General features: G+C 40.3%; 1 protein-coding gene across 1 annotated transcript in view; it reads left to right on the top strand.

Moving 5' to 3' along the window:
• LOC122647763 (mediator of RNA polymerase II transcription subunit 33A-like) overlaps positions 1-21,238 on the top strand; it is a 70,625-nt gene that overhangs the window by 41,693 nt on the left and 7,694 nt on the right. The window contains exons 8-9 of the mRNA XM_043841086.1: positions 6,961-7,627; positions 8,686-8,892. Coding sequence (XP_043697021.1) covers positions 6,961-7,627; positions 8,686-8,892 — 874 coding nt within the window. The remainder of the gene's footprint in view (positions 1-6,960; positions 7,628-8,685; positions 8,893-21,238) is intronic.

Genomic DNA, 21,238 nt, shown 5'->3' on the forward strand with positions numbered 1-21,238 from the left:
CATACTCTCTATCTCTGCTGATCATCTTGAAAACTTACTTTACTCCTTGAAACAGTCCGCCTAAAATCCCTAGGCTCCTCTGCTGTTTGTATGTCATCAAGTACTGCAATGTCCTTATCATCAGAGGAGGAGGAGGAGGAGGAGGAGTCATCATGGTATCGGCTTCCTCCTCCCATTGAACACCTCACTGTATCCTCAAGTTGTTCTCTTATCCTTTGCTTGTCAGCCTTCCTCTTCTTCTTTCCCCTCAAACTGTCACCAATTTCTCTAGCTACTTGAGTAGGCACCTTATGACAACCTACAACATCTTTAGATCCTCCAGTCAGATGTTGTTTAAGTCTACTGGACCCACCTCCCAAAAACTGCATGTGACAATAGTTACATTGGGATTTTCTCTTATCCCCATCAATGGGAGTGCCATGTAACCATGCAATGTCACCCCTATGCTAGCTGGTTGGTCTCTCTTGTTCCCTCTGTTCTCTTTGCTCCCTCTGCCCCCTCTGTTGACTACTTTCCCCCACCTTTTGCTTACCCTTCACACGTTGTCTATCATGATCCGCCATAATAATACTTGTATACTGCAATGTAAGTAACACAAATAATTAAAACACTTAATGTAGATGCACTTCAATTGACACTTTTAGATTACTAATACACTTGTATAGTTATTTAATATTTTTCCCCTAACCCTTATATTTTTCACAGAATTCAAAACAATTTTTTATATATAATGTTAATATAAATATTGACCTAACATAACAAAACCGAAAATTAGTAAACATAATATATATGTAATGCATTTCAAAACATGTAGAAATTACTTTCATATTTTTTCATTATTTTTTAAACTTAAAACTCATATTTTTCCTTATTTATTTCTTTTTTGTTTAATTTTTTATATATTTTTCTTAATTTCTGAAAATTAAAATAATTATTTATGGGCAGTAAAATAAATTCGACACCGTGAAGCCGTAGATCAACCATTGGTGTCTAACATATATTTAATTCATTACCATCCAAGTCATATTACCCCTAATTATTTCCTATTTTAGTTGTAGGAAAATGAATATTCCAAACCAGAAAATTAAAAAAAAAATACATATGAAAAAAAAATTTCGACATCGTGAGGCTGTAGATCGGCCTCCGGTGTCTAACATATATTAATATCATCACCATCCAACAACATTTGTACATAGTATTTTCAAAAAAATAGTTTTAGAGAAATAGGATTTACCTTAAATAGTGAAAAAAGGCTTGGAGGATGAGCTTAGATGAGCCTCCGATGAGTTTACCGGCGAAAATTCGACAACAAAGTGGTTGAACAATGAGTGGAGTCTTGGATGAGAGCTTGGAAGAGTGGAAGAAGAGGCAAAACACTGAAATTTCAAAGCATACGCAGCTCTCGGTCGAAATATCAACCAAAATCTGCGAAATAAGGTCTTAAAGCCCCAGCTCACGTGACACTTTAAGTGGTTTTTCAACATTTCGTCGATATCTCGTGAGTCCACGAGATATCGTCGATATCTCACGAGATATCGACGAAATATTGTATTTTTTCATTCGAAATGGTATCGCGTCTCAGATAGCTCGAGATTTACGAAATTAGGCTATATTTCGGCAAAATATCGCGAGATTTTGTACCATGGTCACAGTACAACATCATAGGAAGACGAATAGGAACTCCAAGATCCTGTAGCAAGCCTTTTAACCAGAGCAACTCATAAATGCCTTCTGCCATAACACGAAATTCAGCCTCAACACTTGAATGAGCCACCACATTTTGCTTCTTGCTACGCCAAGTGACAAGGTTGCCACCCACAAAAGAACAGTACCCAGAAATAGACTTACGGTCTGGGGAACCAGCCCAATCAGCATCAGGATATGCCTCGATCCGTAGGTGACCATGAGGAGACAGGAGAATGCCTTTTCCAAGGGCTGACTTCAAGTGGTGAAGAATTCGAAGAACAGCCTCCATATGAGAAGTGTAAGGATCATGCATAAACTGACTGACAATACTTACAGCAACAGCAATGTTAGGACGAGTATAAGAGAGATAAATCAACTTTCCCACTAGTCTTTGATATCTCCCTTTATCAACGGGTTCACCCACCTTTTCCTTGAGACGAACATTAGCATCCATTGGAGTATCTGAAAGATGACACTAACAAGCCAGTTTCAGCCATGAGGTGTAGGATGTATTTCCTTTGGGAAAGAAAAATGCTCTTGGAAGATCTGGCAACCTCAATCCCAAGAAAATATCGTAGTTTCCCTAGATCCTTAATCTCAAATTCCTGTCCAAGAAAGGTCTTCAACCTGCTGATCTCAACACAGTCATTGCCAGTAACCACAATATCATCAACGTAGACTATCAAAATAGTAAGTTTGTAATCAACCCTCTTTATAAAGAGAGTGTGATCTGCATTACTCTGCTTGTAACCCACTGAAATCATAGCTTTGTGAAACCGGCCAAACCATGCTCGAGGGGACTATTTCAACCCATAATGTGCATGCTTCAGTCTACACACTTTACCTCGATTGGTGTCACAAGAGAACCCTGGTGGAATGTCCATATACACTTCCTCATCAAGTTCTCCATTGAGAAAAGCATTTTTCACATCAAGCTGTTGCAAGTCCCATCCAAGATTGACTGCACAAGATAACAATACTTGAACTGTATTCAGCTTTGCAACAGGGGCAAAGGTCTCCTGGTAATCGATCCCATATGTCTGAGTAAACCCTTTTGCCACGAGGCGTGCTTTGTACCTATCCACAGTGCCATCCACCTTCTGTTTCACCACAAATACCCACTTACATCCAATAGTCCGTTTCCCTGGTAGAAGAGTCATAAGCTCCCATGTGTTATTTTTTTTCAAGGCGTCCATTTCTTCCATCATTGCTGCCTTCCACTTTCTATCTGCAAAAGCCTCCTGCCAGTTTTAAGGAATACGAACAGAAGAAAGAGAAGAAACAAAAGCACGAAAAGATGGAGAAAGAGAATCATAAGAAACAACATGAGATATAGGGTGTTGAGTGCAAGCCCTAACACCTTTGCAAACAGCAATAGGTAGGTCAAGAGAAGAAGTATTACCAGGTGGAGAAGTAGGTTCCGAATCCGGAGGTGGCAACTGGATGGGAACTTGTGTCATGGTAGATTGAAGCTGCTTGGGTCTGGGTGTGCTCCTTGCATAAACCTTCAAATTTGACGCATCAATCCTCCACTGAAATTCACCAATGTTTTTCTGGACTGGAGTGATCTCCCCCTGAACAGAAATTTCGGTAATCTCCCCCTGTGTAGGAATATCTCCCCTTGAAGTAAAGGGAAGAACAGGAGTAGGAACAACAGGTGTAGGAACAGCTGGAACAGCAGGAATAGACTCATCATATACATTCCTAAGAGGGGGTTCTATGGGCAACACATCTTCACTAAGACTCTCCCCCTGAAGAGGTGGGGACGAATAATAGGAGAGAGACTCATGAAAGATAACATCTATACTAACCATGGTACAGCGGGCAGGAGGATAATAACATTTGTACCCCTTTTTGGTAGCAGAATAACCTAAGAAAATGTAGTGGAGACTACGAAGCTCAAGTTGCCAGGAGATCTAGTATCCCTAGCATAACACACACCCAAAAGCTTTGGGAGGAACAACAAAAAAGGAAGAGCCATGTAAAAGCTCAACAGGGGACTTGAATCAAGAACCCAAGTGGGCAGCCTATTAATCAAATAGGCCGTAGTAAGGACAACATCCCCCAATAAAAGGAGGGAACATTCCGAGCAAACAAAAGTGCTCTAGCCACTTCTAAGAGATGGCGATTTTTTTTCTCAGCCACACCATTTTGAGCTAGAGTATCAACACATGTAGTTTGGTGTAATATGCCATGGGCAGCAAGGTATTTTTGGAATTGACCTTCCATATACTCTGTCCCATTGTCACTTCTCAAGATTTTGAGAGTGGCATGAAATTGGGTCTGAACCATGCTATGAAAATGCTGAAAACATGAAAAAACTTCACCTTTAGTATGCATGAGGTAGACCCAAGTAAAACGAGAATGACAATCAATGAAAGTGACAAACCATCGAGAAATAGGATAATTGGAACGTGTCTATTTAGCCAAGACACAAGCCTCACTAAAAAATTCTTCCTTATTACAATCTTTAAACAAAGCTGGAAATAAATGGGATAAGGTGCCTAAGGGGGGGATGTCCTAATCTAGAATGCCACTGGTGCAATTCAGAGGAAAAAGAAGAATGCTGACATAATTGGGAAGGCAATGCTTGTTGCTGTCCATCATCAAGAAGATACAATCCACCATGCACTCTACCCAATCCAATCATCTTCCCCGAGTCCAGTTCCTGAAAAACATAATGAGTGGGAAAAAAATGTCACTTTGCAATTCAAATGTTTGGTAGTACTACTAATAGAGAGAAGATTAGTAGTGAAGTTAGGAATGTGTAAAATAGAGGACAAGGAAAGGGAAGGGGAGCAACCTGTGGACCCTTTACCAGAAATAGATGAGAGAGAACCATCAGCCACTCTAACTTTGTCCTTGCAAGAAGTAGGGGAATATGTATGGAAGAGGTTAGAATAACCTGTCATGTGATCAGTGGCACCACAGTCTATAATCCAAGGAGTGGAGACAACCGATGCACAGTGACCAGCAAAGGAAATACCTGAACGGGCAAAGTAGGAACCTGATGGAGTGGAGTAACTGGCAGGCATAGATGTAGTAGATGCAGTGGAAGACTGTAACATACGTCGTAGAGCTTGGAACTCCTCCTGGGTGAAACTATTTTCAGCAGTGGGGGTTGTAGCTACACTTTCAGTGTGATTGGCTTTGTTTTTAGGTTTAGCACGACCTTGTTTGGCCTCAAAATCAGCGGGCTTCCCATGTAGTTTCCAGCATTGAGCCTTAGTGTGATAAAGTTTTTTGCAATGGTCACACTTTACAGGTTCCTTTGCTGAAGCAGCAGAAGCCGAAGCAATATTTTCAGAGGAAGGAATAGAAGGGGAAGCAGTAGCAGCCTTTAAAGCTGATCTCTCAACCTTGGGGTTCAACATCATGGCAGCCTGACGTGTTTCCTCACTGTGAACATAAGAGGTCTCCTCCAAAGTGGGAAAAGGGACCCTACCAAGAACTTGCACACGTATGGGATCATAATCATCCTTAAGGCCAGCCAAGAAATCATATACCCGAAATTGGTCCACATAAGTCTGATATGCAATGATGTCGGCAGCAGTAGAGGGCTGAAATCTAGCATAGTGATCTAGTTGCTGCCATAAACTTTTAAGGGTAGCTTAATATTTAGTGACAGGCAACTCCTGTTGAGTAGTATTTTGGAGTGTTTTCCGGATTTCATAAACCTGTGCACCATTACCCAATCTCCCATAGGTTCCCTTGACAGTAGTCCATATCTGCGTAGCAGTGTCAAGGAGAAGGTACTGACTAGAAATTTCAAGTTGCATAGGATTGAGAACAAAGGACATGACCATAGCATCATTGGCATTCCATCGGTTCCTAGCTGTACCCTCTTCAGTAGGCTGTTTAGTGGTGCCAGTAAGGTGGCCAGTAAGGCCTCTGCCGGCCACAGTTAAAGAGAGTGATCTGGCCCACATGAGATAATTAGTGCCATCAAGTTTAATGGCAGCAACATATGGAAGAAATTCAGTCCTAGACTGACCATCTCCTTCAGAAGTAGCCGTCGTAACATCAGAGTCCGGCATAATGATGATAAATGTAGGGCAGAAATACCAGAAGAAGAAGCTGAATATTGGGTTTGATAACCCTGTCGGCAGCAGCAACACAAACAACCCTAACCCCCAAAATCGATAAGGTTTACGGAAAAACCTTGAAAGAGGTGATCGATTAGGGTTAGAGGTCTTCAAAAAGGTCTGAAAAGGGCTGAGAATACTGTCGAGTGCTCTTTGTGGTTGGAGAAACACACCCTCCAAAAATCAGAACCCCAAAATCGATATGAGTCAGGGTTTTGAAAAATCCTGAAAGAGAGATTGATTGGGGGAAGATGGCTTCAATTGTGGATGTAGGGCTGCAGTAGGTGCTGTCCAATGTTGCGAGAGAGGAACCTCCAAGGGTGAACAATCAATCTCCAGGAATAATTAGGTTTGATCTTCAAAGGGGAGGGCTTCCAAAAAATCGTAGAAAGAGAACAGGGCAGCAGCTATCGCAGATGAGAACTAAACTTGTATATCATTAATTGAGGTATGTAGAGGGCAGCAGCTAGATCATCTGATCACCTCATTAGTGCTGCCCTTTAAGCAAAAAGAAAAACCAGAAAAAAGGAGAAGAAGAAGCAAGGAGAAGGAGAAGAGGAGAAAAAACGATGGAGGGGAGAGGGGGGGAGAATGTTTTGAAACCTAGATCAGAGAATTTGGCTTTGATACCATGTTGACAAAACTGAAATAATGGAATTGCTTGAATGATTGATTAGATCAGTCAAGCTATGTATTTATAATATAAAGAGTTACAGGTAAAAGACAATAATGGCCCTAGCATAGCCGACATAGCTAGCAACATCAAAGAACATAAAAATAAAGTAGTAAAAGGCCAGAATACCCACACGGTATTCTGGTGTACATTATTCAACAGTAGTATTTAACTGTCTCAGCTTGTTTTGTTCATCAAAAAGAAAAAGAAAAAAAATGTCTCACCATCTTATTTTCGTGTTTATATACCGGCTAACTTATTATTTACATGTCTACAAGTGGGGGTGTTGGATGTTCAATAAAAAGAGAGTTCACTGAATTCAGAAGATCAGTTGAGTTCTAGGTGGGGATAGTTTCCTAGTTGAGCTAGTGGTGTCAGCATATGTTCTGGGGTGTATGGTTTTTCTTGACCAGCTTATGACCTTCTAATTTTATGTTCCTAATGTTTCACGTTTTATGCTTTTGTTAATAGTCCAACCCATATACATTCTTATGAGCCTAAATCTTATCTCTACAGGTTCCTGAAGTTGCTGCAGCTTTAATGCCACTTTGTGAGGCTTTTGGGTCACTTATGCCAACCTCAAGTCACAAATCAAGCATGGGTGATGAGATCTCAGCTTACACGGTATTTTCATGTGCATTTCTCTTTCTTCTTCGGTTGTGGAAATTCTATAGACCTCCTCATGAGCACTGTATCACGGATCGAGGATCCACAGGATCTGAGCTCACTCTGGAGTACCTGTTATTATTACGAAACAGTCGCAGTGCGTCACATAATTCTGCTCCTGTGGATAAAACTAATAAAGTTGCCCACCTGCTTGAATCATCGTCAGCTCCTCCTGTATATATTGACTCCTTTCCGAAATTACGAGCGTGGTATTGTCAAAACCAAGCGTGTATAGCCTCAACACTCTCTGGCCTCTGCAGTGGTAATCCAGTTCACCAAGTTGCCAATAAGATCTTAAGTATGATCTATTGGAAAATGACTAAGGGTGGGACCTTGTCTGGTAACTCAACACCTTCAAGCAGCAGCATTAGTGGGTCCCCTGTGAGTACTGGAGAAGATGTTTATCAGAGACCCATGCTCCCTGCATGGGAGGTTTTGGAAGCAACACCTTTTGTTCTTGAGGCAGTTTTATCAGCCTGTGCCCATGGTAGACTTTCATCTCGGGACTTAACTACAGGTTTGTTGAAGACTTTTGGTTATAGCATCAATCCCTTATCCCTTCTTCCCCCTCCCCCCCCCCCCCCCACCAAAAAAAAAGGAGCTTGTCCAGTTGTCCCTTTTAATTCCCATTTTCCTGATGATGCTCTGTTGTCCATTCCATTTGGTTTTTCAATGTTTTTAGTTTTCTAAATCAACATGCTAGAAATTATGAGAAATATTTCCTAATGGTCCGTAACAAAATGTTGGAGCGGTAGGTGTGGCAAATACGAAAACAAGTGTGGAGTGTTTTCTGTGACATTCTAACACAGCCAGCCAATCCTAGTAAGGATTGGATTGGCTACATCACAGGCCCAGTTTTAAGGAGATCTTCCAGCCTCTCTGCGAAAGCAGGGGTAAGGCTGTGTACATTATGACCCTCCCCAGACCCTGCAGTGGCGGGAGCCTCTTGGTACGCTCTTTTTTTTTCCTGACAAACCAGGTGTTTATAGCTTGCTGCTTTTGAAAATCCAGCAGCCTGTGATGGGGAAAGAAAGAGAAGAGATAGGGGGTTTGTTTTGGAACTGCAAACAGTACCGTGAATAGTAATGTGAAGAAAAGAAAAGAGAGAGAGAAGATGGGTAGGGGAGAAGAGTTCAGAGCTCACACTTTCCAAAATAAAATTCTATTCAGCTGTGGATTATGATAGGAGCTTACATCCTTGTATAAAAAAATCAAAAGTGGAAAAATTCTAATAGAATTAAATAACCACTAGGTAACTTAATGGACTTAAACAGTAACATTGACTCATAAAAAGACTCCTAATCTCTCTCTTATACTGACTGAATGAAGTAGACTCAAAACAGTACTCTATCTAGCTAATAAATATCGTAATCTAACCCAAACACTTGACTTAAAACACTAGTCTTGTAGACCCCTATAGACCTACAGTTTGGGGCTTATAATTGGGCTCATTACAAGCAAAAACACTTGAAACAAAACCCATAACCAAGTACAAGCAAAATAAGACCAATTTTTTGGGCCAGGCCTACAAACATCCTAACTATTGCATCCTCATCATCCCCTGATGCCTTGCAGGCTTGAGGGACCTTGTGGACTTTCTACCAGCTTCACTTGCAGCTATTATAAGTTATTTCTCTGCTGAAATTACTCGTGGTATTTGGAAGCCTGTCTCAATGAATGGAGTGGATTGGCCTAGTCCAGCAGCAAACCTTCTTTTGATTGAATCGGAAATAAAGGAAATCCTTGCTGCTGCAGGGGTTGATGCTCCCAGCTGTTCAGCAGGTACATTCTAACGTGCCTTTATCTTCTTGTATCTGTTTCTGTATGTTTGTTTTGTTAACTGATCATTTAATTCACAAGGTTGAACCAATATATTTGGCTTCCAAAGATCTCTATTGTTTCCTCACTTTTCCAGGGTTCTTGATGTAGGACAGATTAGGACAAGATTTAAGTGCTGAATTAAAAGGAGGATGTGGTGGAAAATAATCAGGAAAAGTGGTTGATTGTTTCTGTAGTTTTTCTCAGACATGTTAGGAAGAAACTTATTCTGCTAGTAGGCTAGGTAATAGGATGAAAGAAATTGGGAATGATGGGCATTGTAAGTTTGCCTCAGGTTTACTAGGTGCACATGAGTTCAATGGGTTGGAGAGGTAAATCTCATAAAACTACAAAGAGTCAGTTGGCTAATGGGATTAAAGAAGGTTTAATTGTGGCTCCACTAAAAGGTTGGTTAAGTAGGAGAATCTTAAAACCGTGGTCAAAATGTGTCATAGTAGTAGACAAACTGAGGTTAATTGTTCTGGACTTTTGTCCATGCGTGGGGGCAAAACCCCATTCAGATAGTAAATCAGCTATGATGAAGAAACCCTGCGACGCCGTTGAGGAGCAGCCCGGCTAATGTAGTCCTAGATAGGTAGGAGACCTACTAGGAGCCAAACAATAGGATCAAATAACAAAAGGAGTTGCTGGTTCAAATGGACAGCACTAGGATTTAGGTCAATTCCTAGGGTTTGGGTTGGATATTGGGAAAGGGGTTTAAAGGGTATTAATGGGCAGGTCTAGGGGGTCAATATGATATAAAAATAATTGGATTTGGGAAGGTTTTAAAATTCTGCAATTCTGGACAGAATTAGGTTGCAGGTTTTGGGTTTTAATGGAGTGGAGGAATGGAGGGGTTATAGTGGAGACTAAGGGCTAGGGTTAAGGTCGAGTGTGGGGAATGATGTGGGGAATGTAGGCTAGAAGTAGGGTTTGAAAGTGAAGGCTAAATCTGGAGTTATGGGGGAATCCTGGTGGAGGTAGGAATGCAGGTTTAATGGAGAATTAGGGTTTGATGGATGGAGGGGACTGTGGATTAGGTCTAAGGGAAGATGAAGGATGATAGAAGAAGGTTTAAAATAAGAAAACAGGTTCAAACTCACTGTATTGCAGGATAATGGCAGCAGCTTGATGATTTGAAAGAGCCTCCCGAACTTCATGTTTGAGTTAAAATAAAACCGCAAGCGTACAGGTCAATCGTAGCTACGGGTCGAACACGAGGAGATATACGCCACTCTATTTAACTAACTTAAAAGTAATGCAAAGTGAATCAAATTAAAGTGTTTAATTAAACTAATTAAACTAACGAAAATCAATGCATCCTAACTCATAAACATCTAACAAAATTAAGGGATTAAATCGGCGTCCTAACACATGAGCATCTAACCTATCAAACTAAAGCGAATTGAAAGGAATAAAAATACAGCCACACATACTAACCACATAAAAAGAAATAAGGGAATAAAAATGCATCCATAAACCACAACCCTATAAAATTAAAATAAAAGAAATAGAGGGGGAAGAAGAAGAAGATAGAGAGAGATAGAGGAGATGGAGAATGAGATTGAGAGTTTAGATAGTAAAACCTGGATGTGCTTGTATGAATGTAATTGAAAAGCTTGAATACTTGCATAAACTTACCATGGCCTCTTCTTCTAAATCTTCAAGTCTTGTCATCAACTTAAGAACTTAGACTAGAAGGCTTAAAACCTAAACGAGAATTAAGAAATTATAACCCAATTGAAGACTTAAATTGAAATTAAAGCATAAACTAAACCTATTACAACCATTAAATGAAAATCAAAAAGCAAACTAGAACTTAGAAAAGCCAAAAATCACAACTTAGAAGGAGAAGAAGAAAAGAAATTTCACTAAGTGAATGAACTAAAAATTACACAAAAAACTGAATTAAAATTGAACTAGAAACTAACTAAAAACTAAACTAAAAAAAATTAACTCCTTACAACCCAGAGGGTAAGGGGTATTTATAAGAGGAAGAGAGGAGAAGAGAGAAGAGGGAAGTGTAGGAGAAATATTCTCTAAGAAAAGAGAATATTCTCTTCTCCTTCCTCTTTTACAATGCCTTGAATCCTAAGAAAAAAGAAAAAAATAGAAAGAAGAAGAAGAGAAGATTGTTTACATAGACCTTCTATTTCTAGAAAAGTAAACTTCCAATTCTAACAAGTACTTCCTTTTCTTTGTAGATATCTTCTCCAAGCAATAAAATCAAAGCATCTTTGATTTTTCAACTTTCCATAGGTGAGAGAATATCTTTCAAAATAAATCTATCCCAAGTAGAATTCCAGAAGTGCCCTTGAGAAGTTGGAGGAGAGAGAGAGTAAGGGTGATGACTAGGATTCCTTCAAGAATAAATAAAATACCCATTCTGTCCTTCAGAAAACGTGGAGCATGGGGTGCTTATATAGGCCTCACCATTGTGTTCCTTACGAAAAATCACCCAAAATAGACCCAAATTTCGTCCAATTTGGAGTTCGGGAGCCCAAGATATCTCAAGTTGAAGTTGGACTGTCCAGAGCCCTCCAAATGGAATCTTTCGGGTACAGGAAATATAACTTCTGGTCATTGCGTTAAGACCCCTAGAATCCGAACTTTCGCTTCACTTTGTCTCCGGCCGACTGTCAATAATTACAAATAAACCCCTACAGACCATTTTTGCGCTTCGTTACGGAAACAGCCGTAACTTCTTCGTTTCAACTCGGAATCAAGTGCTGTTTGAACCGTTACGAAGCTGACTCGATGGGCTACACATCCAAGCCATTAACACCTTTAAACAGCTTAAAAACATTTCTTTAGCATCATCTCTTCCATTTTCTCAAGAATTCACCTAAAACCTGAAAAGCACAAGAAAGCACCGAGTAACTCTGTCCAATGTGGTAAAATGTATGCTTTATGCCTTAAGATTTCACACATAAATGTGCTCATCAGATTCCCCCACACTTGAACGTTACTTGTCCTCAAGTAAAACAAAAACAAAAACTAACATAGAATGTAGAAAATCCTAACTCACTTTCGTAGGAATCACGGTTGCACTTAGCATGTGCAACAAGCCTTTAAACCCCTAGGGTACCCCTAGTGGACGAGTTGTGTCTCGTGGGTGTTTGCAGTGAATATATTCCCAAAATTCAATTGTAAATGAATGCTGTAAATTTTAATCATGGCATAAGTAGGACAGTGCACATAATCCCAAAAAGTGTTCAACTAAAGATCAAGGAGCCAAAGGTTCCCCCACACTTGAATTTTATCACCCCACATCAATTCAAGTAACAAGCATGCATCAAGTTCAAGGGATCTCCTCATATTTTCTGAACACTACTCACCTTCAAGTAAACCCCCCATAGCATCGATGGAACCAAAGACTTAGACATTGAGTAATGTTGACCATACTTTTTTTTTTTTCAGGCATTAAGACAAAAGTTTTTTTCTTTCTCAACCATAAACTCTATTTCTACTCCACTACTGTTCTCTGAATGACATGGTGGAGCATACACGTACACCCAAATACTTGGTAGCTTCGCTTTGCATATATCCATAAGACATTGAGACATTGATGCAAGAGTTTTTTTTTTGAGTTTCCTTCCAACGAATTTCGATCAAGTCACCCCGCTTCACGAGGCACAGTGCCTGTCTAGTCCCAAGGAATTCCACTTTCTTTTCTATTCCTTATTTTTTTTCTTTTTCTTTTTTTCATTCACTTCCACTTTCATGCCTTGCCTTGCCACAAACAAATTGGTCTCAACTACTAGCCAAAAGATCAAAGGGTCCATAAAACACATAGAGGAATCTAGCCATCAAATGAAATAACGCCCATATTTTTCAATTCAATCCCTCTCACCGGATACAAACCAATTACTGTCCTTGAAAAGGGATTTTTTATTATTTCGCATGCTAGGTTACCTAATTCCCTCTTTCTCTCGCTTTGCAATCAAAGAGACATATGCACAAAACCAAACTATTGTCACAATCAAAATTCACCAATTAAGCCCAACATCCCCCCCACACTTAATTCATGCAGTGTCCTCAATGCATGCATAAAAGAAAGAATAAGGACAAGGGAGGAGATGAAGGGGCTTACCAGATATAATCAACAAAGAGAATCATGAAGAGTCATGAGCTCTACAAAAAGTGCTAGGAGCAGCAACAGAAATCTCAATCCATGGCTCGTAAATGGAGAAATAGCTTCAGACCCAGAAAACACTCGACCATGAATTTTAGTAAAGCGAGAAATAATATGGAAGTTAAGAACAATTGAGAAATATTCAATAGAAAAATCTATCCTCATGGGACAATGGAAAATGAAGGCATTAAAACTCAGGCCATAAATCCGTCCCTCCTCTCCCGTTTGCAATGTAGAACACCTATCATTCTTTGAAAAACCAATCAAAAACGGATCACAATAAGCATAAAAAGGATTATGAATAACCTCATCTAAATAATCATAAAAATTGGAGGTTTACTCAAATCAATCCTGGCAATACAACTATCCGCTCTTTGCATAACTTGGTTTGCCAAATAAGGATCATGGAAATATGCTTGAAAGGCATTATGACTAACATTGTCCTCCTCAATAAAATCGTCAAACCTAGGAGGTTTGGACAAATCAACATGTGAGACAATGAAATCCTCAAAATGACAATTATCTAAGTTTTTCAAAGAGAGAGGGGGAGATCGAATTTCCTGGCTTTCTATGTTATCATGAAAATCTGATTCTAAATCAATAAATTCACTAGGCTCACTAAAATCAGAAATTTCAGGCAAAAGGTGGACTTCCCCAGGTAGCTCATCAAACATCGCTTCACTAATATCTTTAGGAGACTCAATCTCAACAAATAAATTGTCATGAAAAGCATCTTGTTGGGAGTGACTCTCATTAACCTCAAATTGGGGTGGTGGACTTTCAATATCATTAAACTGGGGATGGGGTGGTTCAGGCTGACTAGGTAATGTACCTGTTTCCTCCTCTTGCACCGTGGTGATCAGTTGAGAGAGTTGCTTCTCCATAGTATTTTGGCTTGTTGTGAGAAGATCTATGTATTTCTCAAGTTCATTCGATCGACCTCCTCACCCATGTTCAAATTCGGGGGTTGGTGGTATGGTTCAAGGAGAGGTGGCCCATTGAGATTCAATGGAGGGTTGGGCATTGGAGGACCATACTGACCATGATATTGGAAATTGGGTGGTCCAGCTTGGTTATTCCATTGATCCCACGAGAAATAGGGATGATCACTCCACCCGTGATTTAAGTGCCAAAAGAATTATATTGAAATTGAGGACTCACATTCTCATCACCATTGCTATCTCCATAAAAATTAGGGCATCCGTCCATAACATGGATAGTCTGGGGATGCGACCAATCAAAATTTCTCGAAAGCCCATAGTTGGGTTGGGGAGCAAAATTGTACTGGGATGATGCAAAATTGTTCTCTATCTCACTACTTTTGGCTTCCCTAACCTGTTTAAACATTTCTTCCAAAATCATGGTTGCCTTAGCATAGGTCCATCTTTCCCCCAAAGTCTTATAAGGAAGTGTATCTCCCATTATTTTAAATTAACCACCTATCCCAAATTGAGGTCTCCCATAAAAAAAAGTTTAAAGAAAAATAAAATACTAGAAAAAAAAATACTAAAAACAAGAGGGAGCCCAAGGTAGATAGTGCATCTATCCCTCAGAAATCGAAACAATGGTTCCAAAGCTGTAAGGTTGCCATATAGGTTGACAGCAAGGGAACCCGTATAGTCTTCACGAGCCACCTATGGGCGACTCCAAATGGATTCTGATGTAGGATGGAGGACTACTAGACGTTTATGTTTCCAACGCTCTCACTATGTCGCTTTCCTGTTATCAAGAGTGGTCACCTCCAAAGATAAGTCACATGCCAATCCAAACCACCCAACGAATCAAGGGGCACCAAGATTGGCTGGGTTTGGGCATATGAAGGACTTTAGATTGGGCGCACACTATTGAAACAGAAAAGAAACAAGAGGAGGTTTTCAAATTTTTTTTTTTTTTTTTTTGTTTTTTTAAAAAGAAAGAGGAGAAAGAGAAGAAACTAAAGCACTTCGAATTACTTAAAAATCAAAAAAATAAAGTGGTCAATAATCTCCCCGGCAACGGCGCCAAAAACTTGTTTGAGTTAAAATAAAACCGCAAGCGTACCGGTCAATCGTAGCTACGGGTCGAACACGAGGAGATATACGCCACTCTATTTAACTAACTTAAAAGTAATGCAAAGTGAACCAAATTAAAGTGTTTAATTATACTAATTAAACTAATGAAAATCAATGCATCCTAACTCATAAACATCTAACAAAATTAAGGGATTAAATCGGCGTCCTAACACATGAGCATCTAACCTATCAAACTAAAGCAAATTGAAAGGAATAAAAATACAGCCACACATACTAACCACATAAAAAGAAATAAGGGAATAAAAATGCATCCATAAACCACAACCCTATAAAATTAAAATAAAAGAAATAGAGGGGGAAGAAGAAGAAGATAGAGAGAGATAGAGGAGATGGAGAATGAGATTGAGAGTTTAGATAGTAAAACCTGGATGTGCTTGTATGAATGTAATTGAAAAGCTTGAATACTTGCATAAACTTACCATGGCCTCCTCTTCTAAATCTTCAAGTCTTGTCATCAACTTAAGAACTTAGACTAGAAGGCTTAAAACCTAAACGAGAATTAAGAAATTACAACCCAATTGAAGACTTAAATTGAAATTAAAGCATAAACTAAACCTATTACAACCATTAAATGAAAATCAAAAGGCAAACTAGAACTTAGAAAAGCCAAAAATCACAACTTAGAAGGAGCAGAAGAAAAGAAATTTCACTAAGTGAATGAACTAAAAATTACACAAAAAACTGAATTAAAATTGAACTAGAAACTAACTAAAAACTAAACTAAAAAAAATTAACTTCTTACAACCCAGAGGGTAAGGGGTATTTATAAGAGGAAAAGAGGAGAAGAGAGAAGAGGGAAGTGTAGGAGAAATATTCTCTAAGAAAAGAGAATATTCTCTTCTCCTTCCTCTTTTACAATGCCTTGAATCCTAAGAAAAAAGAAAAATATAGAAAGAAGAAGAAGAGAAGATTGTTTACATAGACCTTCTATTTCTAGAAAAGTAAACTTCCAATTCTAACAAGTGCTTCCTTTTCTTTGTAGATATCTTCTCCAAGCAATAAAATCAAAGCATCTTTGATTTTTCAACTTTCCATAGGTGAGAGAATATCTTTCAAAATAAATCTATCCCAAGTAGAATTCCAGAAGTGCCCTTGAGAAGGAGGAGAGAGAGAGTAAGGGTGATGACTAGGATTCCTTCAAGAATAAATAAAATACCCATTCTGTCCTTCACAAAAAGTGGAGCATGGGGTGCTTATATAGGCCTCACCATTGTGTTCCTTACGAAAAATCACCCAAAATAGACCCAAATTTCGTCCAATTTGGAGTTCGGGAGCCCAAGATATCTCAAGTTGAAGTTGGACTGTCCAAAGCCCTCCAAATGGAATCTTTCGGGTACAGGAAATATAACTTCTGGTCATTGCGTTAAGACCCCTAGAATCCGAACTTTCGCTTCACTTTGTCTCCGGCCGACTGTCAATAATTACAAATAAACCCCTACAGACCATTTTCGCGCTTCGTTACGGAAACAGCCGTAACTTCTTCGTTTCAACTCGGAATCAAGTGCTGTTTGAACCGTTACGAAGCTGACTCGATGGGCTACACATCCAAGCCATTAACACCTTTAAACAGCTTAAAAACATTTCTTTAGCATCATCTCTTCCATTTTCTCAAGAATTCACCTAAAACCTGAAAAGCACAAGAAAGCACCGAGTAACTCTATCCAATGTGGTAAAATGTATGCTTTATGCCCTAAGATTTCACACATAAATGTGCTCGTCACTTCACAATGCAAAGAGTCGCAGGAGTCCACCTACCCTTTACCACCTTGAGATCCACATGGATATACACTCACAATGAGCAGCAGCAATGGCAGCAAGTATAAAGCTAATTTTTATTAATCAAATTCTTATGTAATGCTGGCCTTCCTTACAAACTTATATAGAAGACTCAAAAATAGACTTAGACACTAAAAAGGAATGGCCTAACCCTATCCCTAACCTATTAGGTAACTTAAACTGACTAGGAAACTAGAATACTAAAAGGAAATAGACTCAAAACATGGCTGGACTTATAGAGTCCTAATCCAGCCCAACTTACATCACATGACCAATTAAGTTGTCACATGATCACTTACCCAAGTCACATGATCACTTAAATTGAACCAATTGGATGCAACCAATTTGAACCGGGTCAATTAAAAAACATAAAAATAAACTAAATATTCAGCTAATCCCGTATGCAACCTATATACCCATATTTTAGGCCCATAAAAGTGGCCTATTACATTAGAAACCCATGGGATCAAAGGCCCAACATGTATGTAACCTAACCCTAGACTTATTCCCATTGAAACAAGCCCTATTTGGTGATGAATCTGCATCAACTCTCCCCAACTTGAAAAAATTTGTCCTCGAATTTTGTAGTGATGAGGGGGAATCAACATGTGATCAGCAACTTTGACCATCCCCAAACAGAATTCTGGTGAAGCAGGAACATGGGGATAAAATCTTCAAGGCGTGGAGCTTTCTCTTCGAAGAACCATGGTGGCATAACAAACTCTATGTGTTCGTTTTCTGAATCAACAGCAACTGTGAATGTCCTGTCCATAGAGTCTTCAGTGTTAGTAACCTTCTCATCTAATGCTTGAGACACAAGCTCCACCTCTTCAAGAACAACATCTTGGAGGTCATTGTTCTCCTGTGGAATCACCTCTTCATTTACCGTTGTATCAGCACAAGGACTTAGGCTCTCTTGAGTTAAACCCTTTTGGAGCAGCTCTCCGACATGCTTCTTGAGTTTATCATGCTCTGTAGGATTCATTTTGTAGGCTGGCAGATTTGGTAAAGTAGAACCAGGCACCAAATCAATTACATGCTGAATATTTCTCAGCGGGGGTAACTCGTTTGGCAGCTCCTTTGACACTACATCAGAAAAATCATGCAATAGCTCCTTGATGGGCTGTGCTAACTTGACCTCAAGCTGGGCAGCAACTTGTTGTGTAACCACATCTAGGATCAGACCTGAATCATGGCTGGTCTGCTCAAATTCCTTCTGTGGTATAGCTAAGACTTTACTCTCACAATCTGTCCCCTTCTGGTTGGTGCGCATAATTTGTCGTTTGCGCATCTCGGAGGGTAGATTAAGAGGATTTAGAATGATCTGTTGTCCCTTGTGTTGAAACACACACTGATTTTTTCTTCCATAAATAGCAACATCGTTGTCATATAACCAGGGTCTTCCCAATAACACATCAGTCATTTGCATTGGGATGATGTCGCACCAAACCTCTTCAGCATAGTGTTAGAGTTGTAAAGGAACATAACACCTTTCATTTACCTCTAATTTCTTGCCATTCAGCAAAGCAACCTTGTAAGGTAGAGGATGCTTTTCACGCTTCAGATTGGCCTTCTGCACATATCTTTCAGAAACCACATTAACACAACTGCCACTATCAACAATAATCTGAGCAGTGCGTTCTCCAGCCTTCATACAAGTATAGAATATGCAGTTACGGCGCCAATCTTCACCTTCAGTTTCAACCATCAATGTACGTGCTACAACATGTACTCCTCGGGTATCTTCATAATCTTCACCCAAGTCTTCATAGTAATCAGCCCCATCATCACTATCATATGAGGGTAGGGCAAATAAACCTTGTTCATCTGGTGGAGGTGGCAGAACTGGAATGCCATATATATCCATGGCTTTAATACCAATTAATGTAGTCCTAGATAGGTAGGAGACCTACTAGGAGCCAAACAACAGGATCAAATAACAAAAGGGTCTGTTGGTTCGAATGGACAGCACTAGGATTTAGGTCAATTCCTAGGGTTTGGGTTGGATATTGGGAAAGGGGTTTATAGGGTATTAATGGGCAGGTCTAGGGGGTCAATATGGTATAAAAATAATTGGATTTGGGAAGGTTTTAAAATTCTGCAATTTTGGACAGAATTAAGTTGCAGGTTTTGGATTTTAATGGAGTGGAAAAATGGAGGGGTTATAGTGGAGACTAAGGGCTAGGGTTAAGGTCGAGTGTGGGGAATGATGTGGGGAATGTAGGCTGGAAGTAGGGTTTGAAAGTGAAGGCTAAATCTGGAGTTATGGGGGAATCCTAGTGGAGGTAGGAATGCAGGTTTAATGGAGAATTAGGGTTTGATGGATGGAGGGGACTATGGATTAGGTCTAAGGGAAGATGAAGGATGATAGAAGAAGGTTTAAAATAAGAAAACAGGTTCAAACTCACTGTATTGCAGGACAATGGCAGCAGCTTGATGATTTGAAAGAGCCTCCCGATCTTCACAATGCAAGGAGTCGCAGGAGTCCACCTACCCTTTACCACCTTGAGATCCACAAAGATATACACTCACAAAGAGCAGCAGCAATGGCAGCAAGCATAAAGCTAATTTTTATTAATCAAATTCGTATGTAATGCTGGCCTTCCTTACAAACTTATATAGAAGACTCAAAAATAGACTTAGACACTAAAAAAGAATGGCCTAGCCCTATCCCTAACCTATTAGGTAACTTAAACTGACTAGGAAACTAGAATACTAAAAGGAAATAGACTCAAAACATGGCTAGACTTATAGAGTCCTAATCCAGCCCAACTTACATCACATGACCAATTAAGTTGTCACATGACCACTTTACCAAGTCACATGATCACTTAAATTGAACCAATTGGATGCAACCAATTTGAACCGGTTCAATTAAAAAACATAAAAATAAACTAAGTATTGGGCTAATCCTGTATGCAACCTATATGCCCATATTTTAGGCCCATAAAAGTGGCCTATTACATTAGAAACCCATGGGATCAAAGGCCCAACATGTATGTAACTCAACCCTAGACTTATTCCCAATGAAACAAGCCCTATTTGGTGATGAATCTGCATCACCGGCCTCACGGCCAGGCTGCTCCTCCCCAGTCTTCCTCCCTTCTCCTCCTCTCTTTCTCCCCACCTCTCGCCCTACCTTTTTTCGTCCTCCTTTTCCTTTCCTCTTCTTCTGGTTTGGAGTCTGGCAGTGAGATTGGGCCCCTCCTTCCCCTTTCTCCTCCTATTTCTCTCCATTCCTTGCTTCCTCCTCTTCTTTCTCCTCTTCTTTTTCAGGATTTGGAGCTTAGTCTCCTCGTTTGGACCTGTGAAGAGCTTGTGGTCATCATCCTTGCTTGTCTGCAGTCACGCTTGCCGGCAGCCCCCTTGGTTTGTCCTTTTTATAGACATCTGCCTTGCAAATCTCCCTCCCGCTAGGCCTGTTCCCAGGCTCGTTGGGGTCTCTCTTGTCTAGTCGCAATGCTTCAGTGGCTTTCGACTCTGACAACTGCTCACTTTGCTGGGTCGCCTCCCTCGCTGGCTGCCTTCTTCGCTTGGCCTGCTCCCCCATCTCTTCGCCTCCAACCCCGTTTGCCTTCTCTCTTGCCAGATGTCTTGCATCGCCAGCGCCCTCTGTTGTCGCTTGGTCACCACACCACTTGGACTGCAGCTGCTTGGCCGCAAGCCTTCTCAATCAGTCTTCTCTCTGATCTGCTTGGCTCGCTCGGCTAACGCTGTGTACTGCCAGCTGCATAGTCTGCCTTTTGCAAGCTAGCCGCTTCGTCGTTGCCCTCTGCAAGGCCGGTGCCTCTCCGACGTGGCTGTCACCTTCGCTTGGCCTGCTTCCCGCTTGGCCGTGGTCCTCCGTAAGGCATGCACCCCTCTGCCACGGCTGTTCGTTTGCCGGTGATGCTCCATTTTCGTCTTTGCGGCTGGTCCAAGTTGTGCTGAGATAGTTGGTTTAGGGTTTGTGATTCCCTTCATGGAAATGACATGGCTGCCCTTCTCCCTTTGTTGGGCTTCTTAGCTCTTGTGGGCTTTTGTAATTCTTGGGCTTTTTTCTTTGGTTTTTGCCCACGTGGGATTTGGATTTTACAGGCATTGCCTTCTCCAGGTGGGCCTTGTAATTTGTTGTGGCTTTGTGCTCTTGTACGCTCTCTCCCCCCCCCCCCCCCCATTCTTTTCACCCATATGTGAAGGACTATAACCAAGAAAAACACACGCTGAGTCCATTTTGTGACGATTAAACGGATGAAGATAAGGATAACAGAGACAGCCAAAGACTTTGAGAAAACGATAGTCAAGGAGTTTGTGGAAGACCAATTGAAAGGGGGAAATACCTAAAGAA

The sequence above is a fragment of the Telopea speciosissima genome, unplaced genomic scaffold (genome assembly GCF_018873765.1).
Source record: "Telopea speciosissima isolate NSW1024214 ecotype Mountain lineage unplaced genomic scaffold, Tspe_v1 Tspe_v1.0144, whole genome shotgun sequence".
Taxonomy (NCBI): domain Eukaryota; kingdom Viridiplantae; phylum Streptophyta; class Magnoliopsida; order Proteales; family Proteaceae; genus Telopea; species Telopea speciosissima.